At 39.1% G+C, this 26,535-nt stretch overlaps 3 protein-coding genes across 4 annotated transcripts in view; 2 read left to right on the top strand and 1 right to left on the bottom strand.

The window, feature by feature from the left end:
* myrf (myelin regulatory factor) overlaps window positions 1-26,535 on the bottom strand; it is a 50,742-nt gene that overhangs the window by 17,838 nt on the left and 6,369 nt on the right. The window contains exon 2 of the mRNA XM_077710836.1: window positions 11,798-11,919. Within this exon, the coding sequence (XP_077566962.1) occupies window positions 11,798-11,867 (70 nt within the window). The 5' untranslated portion in view covers window positions 11,868-11,919. The remainder of the gene's footprint in view (window positions 1-11,797; window positions 11,920-26,535) is intronic.
* On the top strand, window positions 1,991-16,967 carry eps8l2 (EPS8 signaling adaptor L2). 2 transcript variants are annotated; one of them, XM_077710837.1, is made up of 21 exons: window positions 1,991-2,211; window positions 4,957-5,007; window positions 5,401-5,447; window positions 8,729-8,793; window positions 9,405-9,566; window positions 9,684-9,833; window positions 9,911-9,990; window positions 10,054-10,160; window positions 10,519-10,589; window positions 10,694-10,820; window positions 11,680-11,768; window positions 11,848-11,922; window positions 12,161-12,309; window positions 12,393-12,579; window positions 12,663-12,697; window positions 12,793-12,898; window positions 13,218-13,337; window positions 13,588-13,663; window positions 13,736-13,907; window positions 13,990-14,122; window positions 14,817-16,967. In XM_077710837.1, exons 2-21 carry the CDS (start codon window positions 4,973-4,975, stop codon window positions 14,892-14,894), a joined length of 2,064 nt encoding a protein of 687 aa, XP_077566963.1. In that variant the 5' UTR covers window positions 1,991-2,211; window positions 4,957-4,972; the 3' UTR covers window positions 14,895-16,967. The 2 variants fall into 2 exon arrangements, with proteins under 2 accessions (XP_077566963.1, XP_077566964.1); XM_077710838.1 differs by lacking the exon at window positions 1,991-2,211 and adding an exon at window positions 4,257-4,281.
* Window positions 17,982-19,198, top strand: lrrc10b (leucine rich repeat containing 10B). Its single transcript, XM_077710844.1, has one exon. It carries the CDS (start codon window positions 17,982-17,984, stop codon window positions 19,131-19,133), a length of 1,152 nt encoding a protein of 383 aa, XP_077566970.1. The 3' UTR covers window positions 19,134-19,198.

Below are 26,535 nucleotides of genomic sequence, written 5' to 3'. Positions count from 1 at the left end.
AACGCCTCCCTTCTTGCGGCCACACTACGTAGATTGTTTGAGAGGACAAGCGAGACAGAGAGCCAGATAGATGCTGAGGGGGGACAATGAAACAGCTGGCTATGTTAAGGCAGTTCATTTTACTATTCTATATACGCACCTCGCTCTTCCAATCGTGTACCGTATATCAGCGTACATGCGTACTTTTTCTGACAATTTTTTTCTGTCATACTGAAATAACAATACTACGTAGAAGAAAAATTGACCTGGAATGGTAAACACATTTGTTAAAAGCTAAAGTCAGTAAGCTAGTGAATCATGTTTTTGTGTTTTACTAGGTCAGTATACTAGTGAAATCATGTTTTCCTAGGTATACTCAGAAAATGTTATCATGGTCAAATTTCGAAACTTAAGGTTTTAATGGATTAAATAACTACAAGATAACCGGACATACAATAAAAACTGGGGAAAATTAACATTTCAAAACGAAAACGGGGAGACGCACACCGACGAAAAGGCATAAACATAACAATACACAGAAAATACTCGAATTGCCAACGCACACAAATATGGGGTCGGAATACACAGATAGGAGTTGATGATAATAACAAACACCTTGGTCACACAATGGAAGGAGAGCCAGAAAAGACACGTTAGGTGATACTCATTAACAATCACGTGGACAGGACAAAATATGACAATTTCAGGCAAAACAAGGTCAATCCATGAACATATTCTGTCCTCTCTTAAAACAAACGTGATCATTGTGACCTCAATTTAAATCCGTGTGGTTAGCGTCTCTTGGTTTGTTCTTCCCTTTTGTTTCTTTTCCAGAATAAGATTGAATTATTGATCAGAGTGTTATTCATTGAAGTGATACTGTATACCCAAGTGTAATTCTGCCGCATGCCTCCTTGGATTCCTCAGAAGATACAGAAGATTCAAGGATAATAAAAGAGGCAGACGTAAAGTATATAGGATATGTAGGTGTGCATTTATTATGTTCTATAATTCCCCATTATAGCAGCTATTTTAAGTCATAATGTCGAAGAGCAAATTAAGTATTGTGCTGAGAATTATGTAATGAAAATTACTGTAACCCCCTGAACTTTATCTGGTTTTCCCATACACATTAACTTTAGAGTAGATGAACGTTTATGATCTATGATTATGAGCAAACAATTTCCAACAGAGGGCGCAGACGTTCTGATAAAGACTAAACAGGTTGGAATTCAAGGCCTAAATACATTATGATCTTAAAGGTGACATGGTATATAAAAGACATCAAGATTTTAACCCTTCTCGAGATGACTAAATCGTTAATTAAAAAGCACTACGTATAGTTGATAACTTCTGCCTCGTAACTAAGTGGAAGATAACTTTTATGAATCACATTGTTATTTCTTGTCAATTTTTAAACCAGACATTCTTCAAACAGGCGATTCATCAGCGCTGACAACTTTGGTTAATGATCAAACCCCATCGTAAGGTTTCCGGAGTAACAGGCATCAAAACAATTCACATCGAATGGATTGAGCAACACTCAAGTGCGTGGGTCAAATTTTTGTTTGCTTTTATCACACAGATCTCCTTTAAATGGCCCCTCATAGCTTACTTTCTATGCTCTCAGTGCATGCAAAAAATAGTAATGAAATAATTATGACTCAGATTGAACATTGGTAGAAGGAATTGAAACGTGTCTTATCGAGAGCACACCCTTCGGACATATTCTTTACATTCCAACCTGCACTGATAAAATACCTCATCCTTAATTCAAGCTGCTAAAATGAATATCACAATCACAAAACTGCCTTTGTATTTTGTCTAAAGAAATTTCTGTATAAGCTAAATGTAACAGGTAAGCCAGTTGCATCACACCTCACCATCCAAACTCTATGGCCGGCTCACCTACACAGTGACCACCCCGCCCTCACTCAAGTGCTAAACGAGCTCCTCCCCTCAGGTATTGAATTACCTGGGAGGCATCTGTCACTCACCTGCTCCCACATTCCCTCCCCGGCGACTGCTCCTGGGAACTAACAACATTATGTGTGTGCGCATGTGTGTGTGGTGTTAAAGCAGCCACTGGACCATTTGCACCATCGGGATTAAAAAGCTCTACTTCGATTTACCTTGGTGATGTTTTGCGTTTGCTGATCGGTAGCAGGTTGATGCTCTCGTCCCCCTCCCCCATGGTGGTCACCTTAAGCATCCTGTGCAGAAAACTCCAGCGTAAGTTCATTTCTTTATCCCTCTATACTATATTATTATAGGTTACACTACTAGACTGTACTACTGTTAATTAACTGTTTAGATTTCTAATCAAATACCTACTTTCTGCTCTGCAACAACAACAGCTCTGATCAGATTCCAATCCATTTTTACTGGGAGGGTTGGCAGCAAATGATCATGTTTTCATGTTGTCCAATTAATTTGTACTGACATTGCCAGGTTTTCCTGTTTAAAATGAATTGGGATATTTTACTGACAACAGTAGAAATGACGCAAAGGATTCCATCTTTTTGTTTGAAACTGACTGTTTGATTAACAATATTCAGCTTCCAATTTGCATGTTTTACAACTTGTAGATGCAGGTATATCTTACATATAATCTTGCATAATCTTAAAGACCAAAGTCTAGCAAAGAGAAGAACAATTCCTGTTCAATACTATAATGTGATACACTAACACAACTAAATGATCCCAGCATAAAGCAGTACATGAGTGAAAAAGTTAAATGCTATTTTGATGACATTCAATTCCCATCATGCTCTTCTCACACTGATCCAATTGTTACATTTAACAGATTAGCCGACAGTGGCGCATTAAAATATAAAACTAGATAACTTATCTGGGGAAAATGCTTGGTCATGTAATATGGGTGAAGTCCACATTGCCCAAGTTTTTATATTTTTTTTCCAGAGACTTTATATAGCCAGTACTGCAAACACTCTATTACTTCCTGTATATTATAACGCTTCAATACATTAATTAGTCAATTGTTGTGATACCATGGTAACAACCTATACTTTTGTGTAGTCAAACTTATTGCATAAGGTCATGTCAGACTTACTAATCGGTAAACAGTACAACAGCCTGAATTATTTAAGTCATGTCATAGACTGGCCGCGGATGAGCAGTGTCGTCTTTCTGCTAATAGATCTTTATTTAATGTAATAGTTTCCTTTCAGCGTTTCCCAACGTTTAGGCAGCTACTACAAAAAGTAGGAAGGTAATACTGTTTTGTCTTGATTAACTCATCTGAATAAAAACATGTTTTACTTATTTATACAAAAAGCAAGAGGTGGTTACAGAGCATAATTGAATGATATTTAAAACAAAAATGCATGTACATTTTTTTTGTCTGTCATTATGTTGGGAGTTGGTAGTTTAATCCATGATTGATTTAAGGATTTTGAGATTAATCAAAAAAAATAGTGGCATTGTTTGATGCCGTTTTCATAAAATCACCACTCTTGTGTTAATTATATTATGGTTGCAGTGGTTATCACAGATCATAATGATAATAATAATAATAGTAAAAAAATGGATGCTTCAAAGATACTTTACACCTAGAGCACAGATTAAAACAGATGTTTATGTAGTGTCTGTAAAGCTATAAATTACCACTAAGAGAATTAACATTAGAATAACTGTCCATCAAATCAGCCTAACACATTGAAAACTACAGTTTGTACAATGCCGCGATAACAACAACAAGAGAGATACTAGCATAGACACCAAATGCAACAAGAAAGGACTCGCCTCACTGAATATTTGGCAGGACTCTAAATTTTCAACTGTCTAACCTCATTCCAGACATGAATATCATAACATTCAGTCAAGGCTAGAAACTTTGGAAAAAGGCCATAACAGGAACGCAACCTGTACCTGGGAGCAAGGAACAGTACAGTGATCCTTTTTTAAACTGAAAAAAATGCAGCTATTGTGGTACTAATCCCATATCATATTTGATTAATAAAATACCTTTAAAGTTTAAATAGACATCTGCTTTTGTTAAATTAAATTTGAGATTTAAGGGGAGTAGTGCAGTGGGCCTCTTTACAAAGGCTGACTGACGCTGAGGCTGCCCTTCTCCACCTTCACCTCCTCCCTCAAAACTGGCTCTGTGCCAAAGGAAGGAACAAAAGCGCAAAGAGCAAAAGAGCAGATAAGAACTAAAAGAGGAGGCATTGTGTTGGTCTACTTTAAAGTATTTAGGACCATTTTTCTTTTGTAAAAAAGTTTTCCCTTGACATGGATTAACTATGGAACGTTTGGAAAAATGTTGCTTTTGGCAGGGTATGTTTATCTACTATACATGTAATCTGTTGAAAGAAGCAATCATCGCAATGCACTACAAATCGTTGTGTATATACATATATACTTTTGTTTACATCAATAACTGGATCAGTTTCATGACATGACTTATCTCTTGAAATGAGAAAATTGAATTTACCAGGCAAGAATTGCAGCAATTAAACAATATCAATAATAATGTCACACACAACAATTTGTAGTGTATATATATTTATATATTTAGATAGTATGCATGATTACTGTTTACTGTTTCAATTGTTAATGTAGGTGGTTGCTGTCAAGTTAGCAGTTAACCGTCCTTCATCTGTAACGTGAGCTCAGGCAGTCTGATTGTTAAGACTATTTGTAGACATTCACCTCTATATTGTAGTGTAGTTTTTGCGAACCATCATGTGATGGTAAACCAACAAGAGAAGAGGCTCATTCACACACCCCTGACCGCCCTCCCAGTTAAAATGGATTGGAGTCGTTTTGCGGTCTGGCAGCGAAAGAGTAAAGTTAAGATGGACTAGTGACTATAGTATGTTATAGCGATTGGTTAATGATAATGGCAATTCTGGGTGAACCCATAACCAATCACCACTGCCATAGGACGGAATGCAGGCGTACCTAATTGACTTGCGATTACTTCATGTCAACTTTGCCTTTTTTTCTCAGGTTGATGTCTTAAGCCATGAATGTCTTGGGATCTCCAAGCAAGCCAGCCAAGTGAGTGAACTGCACATTCCTCCTTCTCCCTTTACTATTTACCTTTCCCTACCTTTGCTCGTTATCGCAGGTGACTGTCACAGTGGCCACAGAATTGCTTAGCCAGTATGCGGAAGGTGGTGTGGGTCATGGACCTCGGGCACAGAGGGACTCTGTTGAGAATTATTTGCTCTGCCCCAACTTTCCTACGGTTCCCCCTCCTCCTCCTCTTCCTTTTCCACTCTCTCTCCTGTTCCATATGGTCCAAATCTCAGGCTAATCTATCGGGCACTTTCTCCCAATCGCTCCTGCTTGGTTGGCTTTTGACTTATGAAGAAATAAAAGAGTGGGACTTTTAGTCGGAGACAAAATGAAAGGAATGCAGCGTAATCCCATCTCTACCTGTCATTGCAGTGGGGTGGCGCGATCGGAGAGCAGGATCAGCGCAAAGGCCCTCTTTGGTAAGTCAAGGCCACCTTTACTTACCATTTTATGCTTAGGTATGTCTGATCTATTAATACAATCTTGGACTTGAAATATTTCGGAGAGAACAGAAATGAATGAAATTGTAAAATGTCATCATTTGAATGGAAATATAGGTGAATACAGGATTATGGGTTGTCAAATAAGACCATTTGCGTTTAGGTTCATTATTAGTTGTAACTCAAATCCTTGAATTCAGATTTCCATTGCATTTTTCATGAACTTGCTAGAACAGGTTTTATTTCGCAAGCGATTTATTCATGGCAACTTTATAATGTTTGCCTTTACTTGTCTTTCAACCTGTAATCAAAGACTACTAAATCCAATAATTTTTCCAAATTCCAAACAGTTGTCTACACCCTTTCTATTCAAAGGCAAATTTGGCATCGATGTCAAACAAGTTTGGGACAATGTCTTTATCTAAAAAGTTAATCGGCATACACGTTGGTCATAAATTCTATATTTTTATCATTAATTCGAAGTAAATAACATATTATTGCTTGTGAAAAGAAGGTAAAATGAGAAGAGAGAAGATAACAAAAACATTGGGCTTCTCGGGAAAAATGTGAACACGTGACTTTATCTGCCAAACTACTGCTAGCTATGTTTTTAGTTCATTTCCAAGACAGTACACTTATCTGAAAAATTTCCCTGCTAGAAAATAATTAATGAAAAAAATCTCATTATCAAACACACAAGTCTTAGTGAGTCATTTGAACATAAGTGGATGGTCCAGGGTGTGCCCATTTATAAATTCTGCTTGGAACAGGGTGGGGATACCCAAGTTCTGCAGGTGAATAAAAGCTTCATTGAGAAGGAAGGAAAAGACCAGGCAGACTGCCTCCTTCTCATGTCTGGTGCAGCCTAGGAAGCCGCAGACTTGAGGAAATACCAACGAATGTGCTGCTCGTAATGAGGAAATCTTCTATTCTAAATTCAACAATTTTGCACAACTGTAACAAAACTGGCGTTGGATGTTTTTCCTCAACACTTCTGGCTTCACACCTTGCGATCTGACACTTTTGTCCAAAACTCCACAGCATGTGGCAGCTTGTGGTTTTTTTTTCTTGTGAAATGACTCAAGTACGTGAGGTGACTGCAGGCTGTGTTGTTCTACTTTGGGCTGGCCTCAGTCTGTGTGACAGATGGTCATCGCAGTGTTGTGGGCAGCATGAGAGCTGCTTGTGTGTCCTGGCTAATCAGGTGATGGGTTGCTGTTGCATATCATCACCAACAACAACAACAGTTGGGAACGGCATGTTGCCCCTGAATACATGCATGTTCCAATTTCTTTGCGTTGTATGCAAAACTTGACACGCTCATGCAAATGTGCCTTTATCAGCACCTTTTGGACAGAGCAGTGACACACCACACAAATACAAAATTACATGCACCACCTGGTCGAAATACAACATTATGTTACAGTAATTTTTTACTCTTCAGTACATTTCATCTCTCATAACATCTTTTATAATCGAAATAATCCTTGCACTGCTAAAAGTTGGACTATAAATTGTATGTAAGTATCACTGTATGAGTGACATGGCCAAACACGCCTAGTATGTAGAATCACTATTGAAGTGGGTCTCATACCCACTTCAAGCAAACATCACTCATTGTGAACCTATGACATGCATTTTCATCTCGTTAGACAAAAAAGGCCATTACCAAAGACACATTGACATCTTGTCATGAGTAAAAATAATGTTTGTGAACAAAATATATATATATATATATATCATTGTAAAAGTAACAAACAAACACTAAATTTTATGAGCTCAACCTAACACTAACAACCAAACTATAAGCTTTGACTTTTCGAGTTGACATAAAATCAAATCACAAGCTTATTTGACTTTAGTTAATGTCCACCAAGTGAAATTGATCCACACCCAATTCATGTTGACAGTCTGCCATCCAACCACCACTGTTTATCCCGGGCATCGATTCTCACTACTCAGTTCATCCGACTGCTAAATGGCTCTCATTGGGTACCGTGGTGGTCCGGTGAATTGTATGCCATAAACGGCATTAATAAGACATGTTGGCCGGCAGGCTCCACTTTCAAGCAGACACTTGATGCCTTTTTTTTTTGTACCACGCTGGAGCCAAGCAGGAAGCAATGAGCCGAGAGGGATTGGCAGAGAGGCAAATGCTGGCGTCATTCACACAAGCTATCCCTTTTCAAAGTAACACTTGACTTTAAAAAGCTTCCTGGCAAAGGAGGGACACATAACATATTCAGTCAACTCATAGACAAACTCAATCCATTTTGTGTTGCATTCAACACAGTGAAATGTGTCACACGTAGAGGGACAAGTGCTTTTAATTTGCGATTGGCATCTAAAGTGTTTGTTCTGCTGGGCGTGGTAAGATGACATATGGTATTGTTAGTGTGATAAAAACATGCCCCTATTTAATAACAGCATAATGGTTACCCGCGTGTAATTCATTACGTAAATACTGTGTGAGCAGGCGCGATGTTTGAAATTTATCGTAAAAAAAAACAGCAGGAATGTACAGTCCATTTGAGGCCTGTTTAATAGCTCTTTGGCTGCCACGGACAGCAATATGATGTTCAATTCATTTGAACTGGGAGTTAAAATAGATTTAGTCGAAGGGGAATTCTATCACTGTCAACACAATCAAATGTATGGGGCATAATTGTAAAAAATTAAAAAAAATCTCACATTTCAAGCTTATGATTGGACATCTATCATCATTAATGACAAATAATTAGAGTTTATAGTCTCATTTAGTGATAACGATGTGGAAGTTTGTATCTTATTGTGTTTATATTTAGCAAGCATCTGCGAACTTTGATCTTAAGGTTTGGTTGCTTTTATGGCGCATTAAACGTACGTAACCCCTGCCAACGTGATATAAAGTGACAGAAAGCACTTGAGTTTAAAAAGTAGGATTAATAATTAACTTTAGGTTGTGTTTTCACCTTTCCTTCAGATGTTAACCATGTATAAAATTATGATGAAGTAAAAAGTATTTGGCCCAACATTAAACTCTGAGTACATGAATCTATTTTGGCTTTTCTAGTTTGCTTTGACCTCAATCCTTACACACCACAGTATATATAAATATTAACAGGCTAGGTGCTCTTCCTTATTGCCCTGTTGGTGTGATCGATCGTTTCAAATTCTGTTCACTCCTGCTCCGATTAGTGTATCATGTGGGTCTCAGGCGAGTGTTTTACTACTATTACTGCGAGAGAGATGTTTTCAAAATGTGTTTCTTTTTCTTTCAGAGCAACGGAAAAAATATTCCAACTCCAACTACATCATGCATGAAACGTCACAATATCATGTTGAGGTAAGACAGCGTTTGGAAATGTTGGATTGAATTGTACTTGAACTATTTTCCCCAAATAACACGGTATCGCTTGATATTTGTTATCAATTAGTATATACTATCATCTTGCTTATACAATAGAAGTCAGTGTGCTGAAATGAACCCATGTCACTAACCTTAAAATTCAGTTTTTTTTTTCTGAGACAATTATAACATCAAGTACTACATAGGGGTAATAAATGACAAATGTCTGCCAAATTGCTATGTAAAGTGCTCCAGGCAAATGAAAAGAGTAGGGAATTCAACCTGAGTCTTGACAGTTTTATGACAAAGGGGAAAAGTCTTCGAATGTTATTACCGATGGGTATCAGTCACTTTCTAGCCTATCTATGGTTGCTGTAAAATAAAAGCAAACTCCAAGCAATAAGCTTCAAACCCAAATATTGAGTGGATTATTGTTATTTTTTCAGAGGTTGAAGTAGTCAATCGTCAATACGTTCATCGTATTTAGAATTGTTTCATCGTTTTGTCCATTAAGCCATTCATTTATTTAGCTCATGTGTGAAATCCGGAGATATTTTTCATTCTTTGGCTTGCCTTAAATGTATCGAATTGCTCTCCCAATTCCTCAGCATCTGTCAACCTTCATCATGGACAAAACCGAGTCAATCGCCACCGTGGACGATGCCATCAAGAAACTTGTCCTTCTGGATTCAAAAGACAAGATTTGGACTCAAGAAATGCTCCTGCAAGTCACTGATAAAGCACTCCGACTCCTGGACTGTGATACACAGGTATTCCCTCCCCACCGAATGACTGCAATAATACAAGTTGTTATAACAAGTCATTAATGGTTCATTTGAGATCCCTTTTATTTCTCCTTCTGATAAATGTAAATTATTTCTCTGCAGGAGGAGCTGGAAAACTTCCCCCTAACCACAATCCATCTGTCTCAAGCTGTGCTAAACCAAACACGCTACCCGTCGGTCCTTCTGCTGGTGTGTCAGGACAAGGATCAGCCCCGGCCGGACATCCACTTTTTCCACTGTGACGAAGTGGAGGTGGGTCACGGATTGCAGTAAATTGACGTGCTTGTATCTACAATACTCAAATATTTGCTTCATATCTCCACATTCAGGCGGAATTAGTTCATGCCGACATAGACAGTGCACTTGGAGATAACAAATATGGAAAGAAATCAAGGCCTCAGACACTCAAGTAAGAGACGTACATACACCCATAATGTTCAGCCAAGGCACTGATTTCCTCTTGCTTTCTTAGAATCAACCAAGAGAAAATGAAGCGCCAAAGAGAGACAATCCTACCCCATTCCTCGACCAAGCCTGCACCTTTTGCAAAGGGACGTGTTGCTGCCCCCATCCCACAAGGTGAAAATAACGTAACACGAGGATATCAAGCCTCATCTTTTTATATTTATAGCTCAATGGTTCTTAACCTTGCTGGAGCTACTGAACTTCACCAGTTTCATATGCGCATTCATGAAACCCCACCAGTTTCATATCGGCATTTTTTTTGGCTGAAACAAGCAGCACCTGACTACAATCCACTGATTCCATTCATATTTTACCTATTAAGGTCCCATAATACTGTCCTGTGGGTGGAAATTGGCCCTTGGGGCGCAAGTTTTTAGAATAATTAGTATATCATCCTAGCCATGCTTTGTCACTAATTAAAGGGATCTTAGTTTTTCTCATCTGTTTTTATTTGCTTGTTTTTTTTGTACAGAAAGGCGAGTCTCTGGACCCAGTGACCCAGAGTCGCATGAAAGGTTGGCCCAGCGCATTGAGAAGGACGTGGTAAGTGTTTTCCTTCCCCTTCAAGGTGGACATTTCATTCTGAGCCCTTTCAAAATGAAATAGTGTATGATACAGTAGCTGTATCCAAAATGTTCCTCTTGCAGCAAATCCTCAACTGTGCCCTGGACGATATTGAGATTTTTGTGGCGAGGGTTCAAAAGGCAGCTGAGGCCTTTTCCCAACTCTGCCAACGCAACAAGAGTAAGAAGAATAAGAAGAAAGGACCAGCAGGTCTGTCGCCCTTTCTTCTTCTGTGGCAGCCATCATCAAGTGACAATATGTTGAATATTGCTCACGCTGCCCTGTTTGTATCTCTTTGTGTCCTCCAGCCATGTACGTGGTGGTAAACACCAATAGTACGCCAGTATCGTCTTTCACAAGAAGTCAATACTCAGATTTTACTACAGTGGTATTATTATTATTATTAACATAATGACTTTATTTTACATTCCACTGATGGAGACAGATGCCCAATTCATTTTACCTCTCAGGCTAATTGAATTGGACATCTTGATATCACTGTCAAAGATGGAACAAAGTAATAATAATGCCATAATGTGTTGGGTGATTCTGTCATATTTTTTTCCAATCTTTAATTGTCTCATTTCCGCATGCCTGATCAGTAAAGATTTGGATTTCTAATTTTTCACTATAGCGTGAAAAGATGTGTGCTGTTACTTACTACACATGCAGATCTTCTGACAGTCATTTTTTCTCATTTCCAAAAATCTGTTTCCTCAACTCTGAAACACCGTGAATGTAGATTTTATGATTACTCTGGGTATCAAATACTGCTAACAGCATGATGTCACTCTCTAGAAGTACTAGATCATTACTACAAGTCACAAATATGATGGGTTTCATGTTGAGAAACCCATTACGAAACATCATGCGGGTTTATGCGACCAAGAACAAGAATATTCAATTTGGTGAAATCTATTCATTTATACTACAAGTCATATGGTTTAGGAGAGATGGTAACTCAGTGTTAAGTACATGCTGTGTCCTTCAAGTAGCTCGACCTCTGTCCAAAGCATGAGAAGTTGCTGGTATGAATGTAAATGAATGTGTCTTTTGTGCTCTTTCGCAGAGGGCATGCTAACCCTGCGAGCAAAGCCCCCCTCTGAAGAAGAGTTCATCGATAGCCTCCAGAAACTGAAGCTGGCTTTCAACCTCTTGGTGAGTGTATCTCAAATCATTTAGCCTACCTTCTCTCCTTTGTGCCGCCTCATTGGCTCTGTCACTGCACTCCCTGCAGGCCAAACTGAAGAAGCACATCCAGAATCCAAGCGCCTCCGAGTTGGTGCATTTCCTCTTCGGGCCTTTGGAGCTGGTAGGAAATGCAAATTGAGTTTATTCATCTGAACCTGTTTTATCTCAGCCTGTCTGGCTATATTTGGAAACTATGAATCATACCGTCGTCAAACGTGGTGGGAGAAAAAAGTTTTTATATACAATAAAAACCTCAAGAACAAAAGATACATATGATATGAAGATTGGGTACTAGGCTTTTTCCTCCCACATCCCCAAAAAAATGGCATTTCTGATCGTTGCTGTTTGTGTGTGTGTAGGTGCTGCAGAGTTTGCCCAGTCCCGAGTTGGTACGCTCTATCATCTCTCCCCACCTTTCCAAAGATGCTGTGGTCTTCCTGCGGGGTCACCTCACCCCCAAAGAAACCGCCATCTTTGAACACCTAGGAGAGGGATGGACTAAACCCAGGTTTATCAACTCTCTCTGACAATCCAACTCTCTTCTGAAAATCCAAATCGATTATATTCATTCCATTCTCTTTTGTTCTTAAGAGCTGAATGGCCAAGGGATCAGTGTGCTCCTCCTTACTACCCCAAGTTCCGCAACAGTTGGGAGCCTCCAGCAGAGCTCTTTCGAACAGCTCCATGGGAAACAGAAGGTCCCGATGGCGCTCCTGGCTCCCCCACTTCTCTGGGATCTCCTCTTAGTCCAGATTATAGGAAACACTCAGTTGACGATGTAAGAGTTTAGAAAAACGGAATGTACGTTAGCTCTGAAGCCCAAAATCGGCCCAAAGTATTGGTATGCTTTTTTTTTTTCAGTTCTATGGAACTCATTCTTCAAATTCGTCCAATGGGTAAGAAATTATGTTATATTGTGTTGATGTACCAGGATGGAGTCTCTGAGTTCATCCAAGGTAGAAAAGGTTTGACCTGCTGTCTGTTTCAACAGGTCTTACAACGGGATGTCATTCCCTCGCAAATTTGCCAAAATGCGCTACCACTTTGTAGCGCGGAATGCCAATGAGTTGTCAGTTCTGGTGGATGAAATTCTTGAGGTAAACACATTTTTATAAAGATAAAATTCAACAGAGGGAAAAACTATGACATTCTTTCATCATTACATTTCCATTTTATGACTTATATTTGCAATTCTTATAATTGATGTTCTGCTCGATGCAAATAACGCAAAAATGATCAATTATTTACAATAGACATGGCTACTGAATGCCAGCTGGCTCTGGAGATTTGTACCATCCTTTATTATGGACAGATGTCCAGATGTTGTTCATAATATACCGATCAGCAGTGGCACTTTGATTAATATTTCAAATGAAAAGTCTGTACAAATTAAGTGATCTCAGGCTCGTGTCTCAGGTGATCGAGGACGACAAGGCGTGGTGGAAACTAAGAAATCATAGCGGCCAAACAGGCTACGTCCCAAGTAACATGTTGGACGTGGTCAAGATTTCACAGCCTGATGGTATTTATGGCCAGGTAAACCATATTTTCAATAATTATTTCATCCACATAATTAGGCATACTTGCACAACATAAACACCAATGCCATTGAAGTCGGCATACATTTTAAAAGCTAAATTGAAAGCTTGAATACAGCCATCCGATGGTGCAGTGGTTCTTCCACCTGATATTGGTGCAGGCAACATGCATTTGAAGTAATCATCCATACATTTTATGTTTGAGCAAGCAATGCGATGTACACTAAGGTAATTGTGTGCGCACACAGCAAGGCTATGGTGCAATATCTCCTCGTTCCCTCAGCCCAGGAGATAACTACGGCAAAGGTCGACAGAAAGACAAAAGTAAGCACATTTTGAAAGAAGTTCAAGAAGAGAATTAGATCACGTCTTTATGAATTTGTGTTCCCATTTCAGTGATGGATGAGGTTAACAGCGAGCTACTGATGAAGATCACAGCAAATAAAAGCCAGGCACCCGCCAGAAAGTTTCGCGTTGAGCGACCAGCTGCAACTAAAGTAACACTGACTGAACAATCCACCCCAGGGCAGGTCAAATCTTGGCTTGCTGACAAAGGCTTCTCCGATGCGTGAGTAGCTTAACACACCTATGAAACTACAAATGTAGCCCGATGCAAATTACATTTGTTTTACTTTCCCATCCACAAACAGGACCGTCGAATGTTTGGGCATCCTGACCGGTGCGCAATTGTTTTCTCTGAATAAACAAGAGCTGAAGGCTGTCTGTCCAAACGAAGGCGCCCGCGTTTCATCCCTGATCACCGTGCAGAAAACACAAATAGAGGTTAGGCTACCATTCAATGAAAAACTAGTGTCATACAGCAGGTAGTCTAAGTTCTGTTTCCAACCGCCATATGTAAAACCACAAAAAACAGATAATGACTTATGCTGGCTTGTCGAGTATTGCATCAAAATACATTATCAGGTGGTACACTTTCTGACTTAACTAGTACTAACTAAAAAAAACACAAAGATTTTAGTGGATTATTATTTTTTCCCTTGTAAATGTGCTACTAAGCTACTTGATCTGACTTGTAGAGGTGAGACATAAAAAAAGCAAAAATTAGGACAATGGCTAAATCCTTTTTTCAGTATATTATTCAATACAATGGTCTCACAGCGACCCTTGAGGACCAGATTGGCGACCCCTGATTTAATGCTTACAACATAAATGCTGTTGTGTTTTACCAATCTAGATACAGCACAAAAAATGCCACTAACCGTATCGGCCAGTACTCACAAATAACATGCCATATGTGCTCTTCACAATTTTGTCTGTAAGAGCCTTAAAACAAGGGTGTCCAAAATGGACCTCAAGGGCTGCAGTGAATGCAGATTTTCATTCCTACCAAAGAAGAGGATACATTTTCATCAATCTAGTGTCTTAAAAATGTAATAGGTTGACCGGTTTCTTAAAAAAAAGGCATTCTGTAAGGAAGTTGAATAATCTAAATGTGTTTTTTTTTTTGTCCTGGCAGAAAGCGCATGGTGACAATGAGCTTCAGGAAGTCATGAGGCGTAGGCAGGAGCGAATCGACTCAGGCAGCACGGACTGAAGTCCTTCCCACTCCTCCAAATCAGTGGTGTTTATTCAGTACACTTTGTAATGAATTGTATATTTATTTTCACGCACTGTGTCTCTATGCAAACTAATTTGTGTCTGTAATGGCTCTTCAGTGTGGGTCAACAATTGTGTTAAGAAAAGGGATGTACAGTTTAGTGTGTTGTGTGTGCGCATGCGTCATTCTTGTAACAGCAATATTTTCTTGTAGAGGCAGTGTGGCACATGCTAATGCTTAATGGCAACATCAATATTGCTATTAATATCATTTAGTCAATGACTCGGTGAATAATATTTAGAATCATTTGTGCCAGGATGTTATGACACCCTTCTATTTATAGCCAATGATTTTAATATTGTCAGTTTACAGTGGGCAGCAGGTGATACAAATAACATCATCTTAAATGGGAACAAAATTGTGTATTTTACATTTTATCACCCGTAATTCTGCATGGAACCTGTTAATCGTTGTTAAATGTTATGTGTTGACAGAATGATCATTTGTTTCTTTTTTCAATTGTTCTGCTTCAGTAACTAAATTGAGATTGACTTATAAGGAAATTGCCTTTAAAAGTGAAATGAGTGCAAAATGTGTTCGAATAGCCTTGTGGTAATTGCTGACAAATTGCTTTTTATGAAAAAACGCAGTAGTAACAAAGGAGACGTGAGATCCATTGAAACTGATAAAATTTGATGTTTCGCCGTCAACTGAAGCAAACGAGTCTTTTTTTTTTTACATTGGTTCTCTGTGACATAGTATTGTGATTAAAAATATATATAAATAAACAAATGAATTACTAAACAGAGCAACCAACAATGCACTTACATCTGAAACGCAAAAAAAATTGAATAGAAATGTGTCATTTTGTTACAAACTGTGATTCATATTCAGTTAAGTTAAGCTAAATATTATGTATGAGATCACCTTATAAGTCGTTTAGTACATTTGTGAGTAGAGTGGTTGGGGTAGGAACAATTATCTCATTATATGGCGATGCAACAACTATTGATACAGGGGTCAGGAAATACAAAATGGTATTATTCTATGATACAACTGTTAAAGAGAAAAACAAGTTATTTCTCATTTTTCGACTGCCATTGAAGCTGCTGGGAAAGCAGTAAATGAATATTTGCCCCTCTCACATTAAATAATTTGGACATCAAGTATCGTCAATGGCAGCCAATTAGTTAAAATACACACCATTCAGTGACTTCCTTTTTAAAATTATATGTATAACTCATCATCATATTCTCCCACTTAATCATCATTATAATCATGTAAAAAGTGTTTTTTTTTTCAGCTCTCTGACCACAAATATAAGCGGCGGAAATATATTTGTTCATTTGCATTCTCCTCAAGAGTCACTTTGATTGACCTCTTCACCCGTCTTGTCTGTCTGCTACTTAAAATTGGCTGTGTCATATCAGTGCAGTTTCAATGTGAGGCAGGAAATGTGCAAATCAGCACATCAGACAGGATTATCCTCAAACATCAGAGCCTGGCATCCTCGCTTCAAAGACTGTGATGCTAAGCATCTGACCTTAGCAACTTTTTAAATACTTTTCTTAGCAGTTTTAAACAGGGGTCTGGTCTGGATGGGTGGTGTCATTTTTAACAATACTCTGCAATACTGCAAAAGTTAAGGTCAGTGCTCTAATTGTCTTATGGAAGCAAATCTGTCTGGCAAATGTCATTTTGACATAGTAAATTGAACTATCTAAAGGCTTTAAACAATAGCTTTATAACATGTAAGGGGTCAAAAGTCAGTGTACCCAATTTTGAATGCAGTGGAAGAAAAAAAACTAGAATTCAGTACTGCCTTTGCATACGTATACATTAACCACTGCCATCCCTCCCAGTCAAATTAGATGCAACTTTCGCTCTCAATTGAGTTAACTTGGCTGAAACGGAATGGTATTTCTAACTTTGCTTTAACAAGAAATTGGATGTTGGCCTAAGACGGTAAGATGGTCTGTATTCGTGTGCCTGTTTTGTGTTTTAGCCGACTGTTACACAGTGGTTGTCATCACAGCTTTTTAAATGGTCAATAAAAAGCAGTGTGACAAACCAGTAGCCATCTTTTACTTCTTTAAATGTACTATTATCCATAGTATCCATCCAAATATATATTTTATTTTATTTTATTTTATTTGTAACTCTGGTGCATCTATCAGTGGCAATGGTGGCCAACCAAATAAATGACTGTAACGTAAAGCATAATCTATTATTTTTTACTTTCATACAGCCACAATTTTGTGCTAGCGACAAGCAGAAGATTTCCTCGTGGATAGTGATTTCAACGTTTTGCAGATTTAAGCATCATAATCATAATGTGTTTTAGCCTGTTAGGATTGAAGGGACAAGACTTCAAGTTAATGCTGACACTTAACATTGAGCATATTGTGTTTATTGCTCTTTTCCCCTTTTTTTCCTTTTGAACTACAATAAGTTTTGGAAATGAGACAACTTTGTACACCAACACCCACACTTGACAGTGTGACTTGATGCCTGCCGTTCCGGTTACACGATGGGGGAGAGAGAAGGGAGGGGGAGGCAGCAGTTGAATGTCAAACTCCTCACAGATGGCAACCCACGGATAACATCAGAACTTGGCTAACGAATTGCTTTGCTGTCTATCTTAAATGAGCAATTAATTGCTCCCTTATGGATCAGACCTTTGGATGGACCTTGGGCTCTTTCTAAGGGTGAAAAACTGCAAATTAAGTGTTTTCCTTCCCTGCCAGTCCCACTGCACTGGAAGATGGACAGTAGGAATAAATTTAATGGGTTAAAGTGGAAATTTTGAACTCATCTGATCACGCAAACAATTGGTGCAGAATTAGCGACGAACAAAGAGAAGGGTAAGACTGGCATAGCCAACCGGGAATTGAGTTTTGTATTTTAATTGTAAACTACCTGTACTACAATTCATTACTTGTACGAGTGCGGCAGGGCAAGAGTTAATGGGCCTGAGGCGTGATACTTTTTTACATGCTGACAACAAAAGCAGCTCCAAAGTTTGCGTGTCATCACATCACATGACTCTGCTCTGACTCAAGCACAGTGTCAGGGGGCCACAGAATGGGCAACTCTTCCGGGAAGGGCGCGGGAGAAGCAGAGGAGGAGGAGGAGGAAGAGGAGGTGGAGAATGATGGCGAAGAGGTGCAAATAGTGCAGAGAAAGAAGATCAAAGAAGAACCTGAAGAAGAGCTTCCGTTGGGAGTGGACGAATTATTGGAAAGCGGAGATCCCGTGTTGGACATAAGCTACCGGAAATTTAAACGTTTACCTGCTCGTGTTTGTGGACTGACGCATTTGGAAAAGCTCTACGCTTGTGGGAACCGCCTGCGAGCCGTACCCGAGGGCCTCACCCAGCTGCGAGGTCTTCGCATTCTGGCACTGGACTTTAACAAAATGGAGGACGTTCCTCTTGCTATCTGCCAGCTGGCTCACCTCAGCCGTCTCTACCTGGGCAGCAACAGGCTGATGACGCTTCCGCCCGAGTTGCAAAACCTGCGGTGTCTCCGCTGCTTGTGGCTGGAGAGCAACTACTTCCAGTGGTTTCCCAAGGAGCTGTACGGACTACCTAACCTCAAATCTTTGCAGATAGGTGACAACCGACTTAAGACACTGCCTCCTGACCTTGGCCGCATGGAGAATCTGAGAGGACTGTGGCTCTACGGGAATCGCTTCCAATCTTTTCCTAAAATACTCCTGAGCATGGAAGGCTTGGAAATCCTGGACCTGGACCGGAACAAGATATCCGACTTCCCCAACCTGAAACGCCTAAGATCTCTTCGTCTCTTCTCCTACGACCACAATCCAGTCAAGGAGCCTCCTACGGTGGGAGATGAGGTGATGGTGGTAGGGGAAGGGGCCGCAGAGTTCTTGGAGGAACGTGAGGCGAGGAAGGACAGGGAGCGCAAGGAGGCAGAAGAGGCGGCTCTGGTGGGTGAGGAGCCCATCATCCACGGCATTTTGAAGAACAGCGGCTCCAGACGAGCTGCTAATGAGGATGACTTCAAGGAAGGAGAAGGCGAGGAGGCTGGAACTCCTGTATTTGAGTACGACGGGGGCGACTTGGAGTATGACGACGAGGCATTTGAGTATGAGACCGAGGGGCTGATCTGTGAGGGAGAGGCTTTGGAGTATGAGGGTGAGGAGTTGCAGTATGACAGGGCTTACATGGACTATGAATATGAGGAGGGAATGGAAGAGAAGGTGGAGGCATAAGAAAAGAGATTTCTATTTAAACTGAGAGGATCTGTGGACAGAAGTTTTTAACTTTAAAAATGAAAGTTTCAGTCGATTCTGCATCAGAGCAGTTATCTACTGTTTGATTAACTCCTTTGCTGCCATGGACAGCGATAAACCGCAACTCTACATTAACTGGGAGAGCCTCGATGGGGTGGTCTGTTGGGACTGACAGAGCAGTTGAAATAACAGTTATTGTTCAAACGTCATATTTGGCAATAGCAGTATCCAACAATGGAAACTAAGGATACAAATCACAAATTTCATGATCATCCGACATTTGACGATTATACAATGTCTGGCATGATTCAAGTTCTTCGATCCATTTGAAACAATATTACTCAATCACCTATGTTTTAACCATAGCAATAAAAATAATAATAATCACAAAGCCATCCCGATGTTATTGACTATTTTGTTGTTGAAAAATATAGACATTTCAAAACAAAACGTTATTTTCATCAGATCAGATTGTTGGTGCAAATAGTTGTCTATTATTATTCGTGTCCTATGACTGATTGACGACCAGTCTCGGGTTTCGTCTGCCTTTTGGTCGACATGAGCTGGGATAGGCTGACAAGAATAAGCATTGTTGAAAACGTGACAAAATATTGCCGTCATTTCCAGCATGTGCTGCTTTATAAACAAAGCCCCATTATCGTGCTTCACATCTGTTTTATGTATCTAGCAGTACACCTCAAGGTAAAAAAAATTCCATACAGGTCTTAGAGCAGTAAAATATTTATAACGCTTTATACACACACACCCTTTCCCGGTGTCAGGGTTGTGTAAGCAGTCTTGGTAGCCCTGACAAAAAAAAAGTTAGCATTTGGTGTCACCATAAAAGGCAAGTCCACACAGAGAAAGGCTTCAAACAGGAAGCAACAAGTAGATGATTGGAAATTTTCACCACTAGGCCCCTTGTAGGTCACTCACTGCCTGTAGTTTGTCACTCAATGTGTACACTTCTTTTTTCCCACACCTCTGCGCCTATGTCTAAGAAGGTGAAGATCCACACTGTCGTTATTCATGGAGAGCTTTAAGCGTAATGCAATCCCTGCATCTTTTTCTATTCTCATTGAAAGAGTAAAATATTTATTCCAGCGCTGAAATATTCATGCTGTTGCATACTCTCATGTGTCTGACTTGTCTTTGCTTCTGGTGTTGCCCATAACACTCAATCTGATGATCGCTTTACTTGAATATTTATCATCCGAGCAACACAAGGCAATTGAATTTTGTTTTTTAATGATATGACGCTCTATCTTTTTGCTTGAAGCGGCTGACTCACTGGACGGGAGAAAGTTCAGCACTACAGTTATTCTTATATTAAAGTATTTTATAGCAGTATATCGAAGTGAGAATTGTTTCAAAGTTTGCTGCAACTCAACCAGAAGATGACAGTTATGCAATATCATCTTTTTAAAGGTGAATTGCTAAATTTGAAAGGACTTTACTATCCTCTCACACAATACGTTCGTAGATATAAAAGTGATACAATTAGGGGGGTTCATTTTTGTTAAAGTTCCTTATTTTTATGGGTATTATTAAAAAAAAAAAGTAAATAAATGTTATAATTTTCAAAGCAAATTCCATTTTAACGATAAGTGACAACCAAATCCGGCCGCCAATGGGGATGGTTGTCACAAAGTGTCATGTCAAGGGTTTACTCGGTACTCCTTTTCAAAAGTAAAGATATCAGACAAGTCCATCACTCATGGTTAAAATAATTGATTTGTTTAAAAGTCTTGCAAATTTGAGTTTAAAACATTCCTTACACCGAATAATGTTCCTCACCAACTCAGTGACCTAAATTTATTGGATGAAGCTGTCATCATCGCTTTATATTGCAACATTTGATTAAACTACACCGTAAGCATTCGGCTGCCTGTTTTTTTTTATGCTCAGCACACTCATAAAGCAAAAAAGAAATACCACATATTGGTAAAAGCTCAAGGGTATGCAAACAGGCATTCTAATAATTGACACATCATTCATATAAACAAACCTCACAAGACAACACATTTTTTACAATAAAATAAGAATGTGCTATGTTTGTTTTCATGCTAAAAGCTTTGTATTTTGCATACTATAATTCCACTCATCACATAAACGCTGTGCAATCTCCCTGCAAACTCGATTGTTTCTTGTTTGGACAGAACAAGTGCCTATTTGTATTTCACAAGCACGGTGTGCACCAGGAGCACTTTTGGAGCCTCAGTATTGCACAGTGTGACGACAACACAAACTGCTTCAGCGGGTCCACACTGGGTGGCGCGACAGTCTGACATGCTGCAGACCGTGTCTGTGGGAATCTGTGTCACAGTCCCTTGTGAGATTTTTGCTTTTTGTGTGTGTGTGTGTGTGTGTGTGTGTGTGTGTGTGTGTGTGTGTGCGCGTGCATATACTCTGCCCTCTTCATATGTAGGTCAGTGAACATGGGCAAGTTGCTTCATTTTCCACTGGCTGCACGGTTCCCAATATACAACTGTGTAACTTTAACATGTTGCCATCCCTAAATGATCTACTGACAAAGGTTTTGACTACAATAAGTATATAGGTACTGCATTTTACATACCAACACTTATTTTCCTAGTATCAATTGGCCTAGGATTCCCCTGGTTCTAATAAAATAAATGATCCAAGCAAAATGCAAATTATACAAGTGTGACTCACACTACATGTTTTTATTAATTTGCCTTGTGTGACATATAATCAGATGAAAATGACCATCTGAAAAACACAGTATACTTAGTTGTTAGTTTACTAATGGCAGGATATGTGAATCTTCCAATTCAATATTAGAGTGAGTCAGGCGAGAGATCTTTTCTCCATGCTTGAACAGTTTCTATTTTTCCCCCAGTTTGTTTTGTTTTGCACTTTTATCCCTGTCTGTTCACTCTTTACCTTTGTATACACCCTAAATGTTATAACTTACTAGCACAGCCCAGCCAAAGGCCTCTTAGTGCACAGCTAACCTAAAACTACATTTTACAAGAACACATTGAAGCAATTCCAAAATGACAACATCCCAAACACATTTATGAGTGTTTTCCAGCTCACTAAATATTGTCTAAATACACCAGATTCCAGTCAGACTACATATAATTAGTGTTAAATATTGATTTGCATTTTTCCACTGCATAAAATTGCACTAGTGATCCTTTACCATAAATGTTATCTGTCGAACTATAACAACAGAGCACCTAGTCCCACTTTCATGTAATATCAATTTCCCTTTCTCACCTTGCTACTCCTCCACATCCAAAGTCTTATTCTCTGATCTTCACAAGAGGGTCGTGAAGGTTATTGGTGGCCAGTCTGAGCATCTCAGTCATCACGACTGTCCTCGCCTGCTCAGCCATGTGAGACCATATAGTAATGGAAACGTCACTGGATAAACTGATGGATGACAAATTCCTCAAGGCGCACTGGCCGGTACTGTGAGCACAAATAAAAGAGGCAAAAATGGTCTTGACGGCTTTTTGGTTAGATTTAATGGAACGCTTCTCAACTGCGAGCTGTCAAAAATGGCTTTTGTGATGCGAATCTTTTGGAATTGATTCCTTTTAATCCTTTCATTCCCCAAAGTAAGAAGTTACAATGTATGTCTCACAGAAGTTTTCCATCATAATACAACTAGTATGCATAATTATGAATGTTACTGGAATGATTTAGCAGGGTTGTGAATGTGTGGTAGCACACAAACTTTAATGACTGTGACAGGATTATAAAAAAATAACAAAGATTTAGAAGTCAAATAAGGCAATCAAACCTGATGGGGAGGATGTGGGCAAACTAGGATCACAAGACTTGGGTAAACCAAACGCAGGCAATCCGACAAGGACTGACAAGCACACAGAATTTAACTAGACAGACATGGTTTGATGAGACAATCAGAAGCATGTGGGTCACAGAAGAGGCTGCAAGCAGGTGAAGTCAATGGGCAATCACAAGGAGAGGTCACTCAGGGGGGAAAAAACATACTAAAACCAATCTCTAACAGTTACTGATGAATTATTCATGATATTTGGAATTTCATTAGGCAAAGCATCATTTTTCAAACTCACTATTATGTAATCTAGGTGCTTCATCCGGTAAAGCGAGGGAACATTTACCCCACATTAGAAGAGTGATTAGTATTTCTTCTTGTCCCTAATCTGTCCAATCAATATTTAATTAATTGAATTTTCTACATTAAGTCTACTAAAAAGAACTTAAGTAGTGTTACTTAAGTAGTAGGTCATTTTCTTTTATTCATGAAATCTTCATCTAAAATTATCTTTATGTTCGTTATATACATTTGTGTTTTGTTAAAAGATGACTGCCACTTGATGGCAGTGTGACGCTACACTGGCCAGGACTATAAAAATAAGGCTAGAAGTATGTATAAATGATGGATGGTTTGAAATGTGCATTGACAATTTAGAAAAAAAGGGAGAAAACATCTCAATCAGAAGAATAATTTGAAGAAATTGTCCACAGATGCCATCGATACATACAACAATTACACATATATCACATTATAATCTAAGGCAACCTCATTGAATACATTCATTAAAAAAGAGAGAAGCCCAAGCCTGAGCTGGATGTCTGTGTGACTCTTCCAACAATTGAATTCCCTTGTGCGTTTTCCCCTTTCAAATGAACTCAGCAAAGCAAAAACAGTCATCAAACTATTAAACTGTTCCATCTTTTTATTCCTCACACTGGGTTTTTGTGCTCGACATCCATCACCGACATCTAAAACACACCATGCTAATTGCAGTGTGCCTTCAAAAATCAGACATCATTTTCACTTTTATCTGACACCTTTCCAGCCTGTGGATAAAAGCATCAGTTAATATGACATTTTAAATCACACTGTTTGCCCATCAATATTTTAATCGTCATCCCTCTCTTCCATATCTTTTTTTGTTTCATGCTTCCACCTCACCTTGTCAAACCACTTTTTAGTCCCATTCCACCTTCCCATCTGTCCAAAGCTGCCAGTCAGCATGGCCTATCTTTACCAAGCTGTTGTCTTCACTGCATCTTTTTTTATTGTTATTATTATTGTTATTTTTATTATTATTATTTCTTTTGCTTGTCATGCTGTCATGCCAAGTCTGAAGCGCTTCATTATCTTTTCCCACAAAAATAACTTGACGGAAACGCCTCCGTCATTGAAAGTGACAGTCTCATTTCCTGCTTCTTTTCAGTTAAACACAATGTGCATATCGCTAGGCATATTTCTAATTATACATTTGCAGAGGCTCCATATGACTGGAGTGAGCCAGGCGGTGATTTTGGTTCCAGTTAGAGTCACATCAGTGCTGCGGCACCTGCTGCTGTTGTCGCTCAATGAGCGCGTGATTGTTCATCTATGAAAATATAGCAATCTGTATTTGTCATGTCTCTGGATGATTAACGCAAACAGGGCTGCACGCTTTTGATTATCTCTGACGATGCAGCCTTCTTGTTAAAGCCTGAATCCAAAAGTAGTAGTTTAAAAATGTTTTATACTACCACAATAATGTTAGTCAGATGCTGTCAATCTAACACAAATGCAAAGTAGGGATGGCTCTATCTGATCGCATTCAGTGGATTGGATCAGGTGTAAAAGATCCGGTTTAAAAAATGTGTGCAGTCGAGTTAAAATGAACTGCTGTCAATGGCAGTGAATAATGGTTGTCATACCATCAACAGTTCAGTTACTGTATCGTTCCAAACGAATATGATTTTAAACAGTTCCCAGTTGTATATATAGTTAAAAAATGTTTTTCATTAAAAATTGAATTGGAGCAAAGCAGTAAAACAACCGTGTGCATAGAGGGAAACAACCAATTCTTTCCAATTTGGAGAAAAGCAGTGCTCTGTCATCAATGTGTTTTAGAAAGTTAATGTTATTGTTTACTTCAGGACTCTGTTTAATTTGTGATGTGTACCGTTTTAATGTGTTTTAGAATGCAATTACTTTGTTTTTGCAAACTGGACAGCTATTCTTCCGTAGTATCATCTTACACCGGGTTTAATTCAATTAGAATTATATCATGTTCCTTCTGTATTATTATTTTAAAAGAAGTACATATACTGGGTACATGTTCACCATCTTTAAAGAAAATTACAAATAAATAATAAGCGACAACAAATTTCTGCATGTGACATGAAACCCAACAATGGTGGTCATATCATGTCAGGATGTCTTTGATAATAAATCACTTATTTAAAAAAAGAAAATATGTCAAAACCAACGCGAGATGTTTAGTTTTCCAGTAATCAATGAGGGAAAAAATAATCATACACAATAAAAAGAATATTATATGACTTGGTGATGGGAAGGTAGTCATGAATAAGTAAAAAAATGTTGTCAATTTTGATGCTCTGCCACATGAATTATTCCTAAATGATTTTTGATGAGGACAACAGTTACTCCTGGTGATATTTTGACTTTGTAAAGGCATCATTTGCATACAAATCCGCTTTCTGATGTTGTGAGGCACGAATATGCAGGTGCAACAGTTTACCCTTGAGATGGCATCAAAGATGGGAAAAGATGGGTGCGGCAGCTCTAAAAATAGACGGAGGTGATGCAAGCAAAGCTCTCCTGTTGAGTAGCTGAGCTGGCTCGCCGGCAGCCGTCTGTTATAGTTCAGGGAACGACCCGAGCTCGGCCCCCGGCCGATAAGCCCGCCTCGCGTCTCGGCCCCACTCTGATCTGCCTTTCCCAGGGAAGGGGATCACGGCGGTGTCGGCGCAAGCTGCAATTTGCAGCCCATAGACTTGATTATACTCAGAGAAACATAAAAAAAGACAGCTGAGAAGACCCTTCTTTCTAAGTCAGCTCTCTGAGGCACCTTCTCAATGCTTCACTGCACCAGTTTTCATTCTTATCTCCACCCTGCTTCGTTTGGACTTCTCCACTTAATTGCCCAATCTGGCACTGGCAGCTTGGAGTAAAATACACTGTCACATTTCTCCTACTCTGTACACATTAACTCATTCAATGCCACTTGAGAAATGTGTGAAGCCCCATTCCCAATTAAAACTACCTAGCGTGTCTGTGAGCATTTATGAAAATGTTGGTTAGAATTATTTCTCGCTTTTTAGAAAGTCATCAAAAGGGAGCCTGGGAACTGTTTTTTTTTACAATTATTACAAGTTCATGACTGACTTTTAGAATGGTTGAGAATAATAGATTTGCTTTAGAGAACAGATCTGGAAAAAAATGCCAATCAGAGCAGTATGTAACACTGCCATGTATTCCAAAATGATCAAAAAAAAATATTAATGATGGCAACAACTTGTTCGCGCATTGCTATACGAACTAATCGATTAATTCTAATTGCTAGTGTAGTTTTTGACTTGCCACCTGCAGCCTGTTCATTATGAGTGAGTGTCC

This window comes from Stigmatopora nigra, chromosome 2 (assembly GCF_051989575.1).
Source record: "Stigmatopora nigra isolate UIUO_SnigA chromosome 2, RoL_Snig_1.1, whole genome shotgun sequence".
Taxonomy (NCBI): domain Eukaryota; kingdom Metazoa; phylum Chordata; class Actinopteri; order Syngnathiformes; family Syngnathidae; genus Stigmatopora; species Stigmatopora nigra.
This window is presented reverse-complemented; position numbering and strand designations above follow the sequence as displayed.

Excerpts from the sequence above, each read along its gene's own strand:
- eps8l2 (XM_077710837.1), top strand. The coding sequence starts at position 4,973 with ATGAATGTCTTGGGATCTCCAAGCAAGCCAGCCAA. Across the intron at positions 5,008-5,400 it reads TCTCCAAGCAAGCCAGCCAA|TGGGGTGGCGCGATCGGAGA; the intron begins GTGAGTGAACTG and ends CTGTCATTGCAG. Across the intron at positions 13,338-13,587 it reads CTGATGGTATTTATGGCCAG|CAAGGCTATGGTGCAATATC; the intron begins GTAAACCATATT and ends GTGCGCACACAG.
- lrrc10b (XM_077710844.1), top strand. The coding sequence starts at position 17,982 with ATGGGCAACTCTTCCGGGAAGGGCGCGGGAGAAGCAGAGGAGGAGGAG.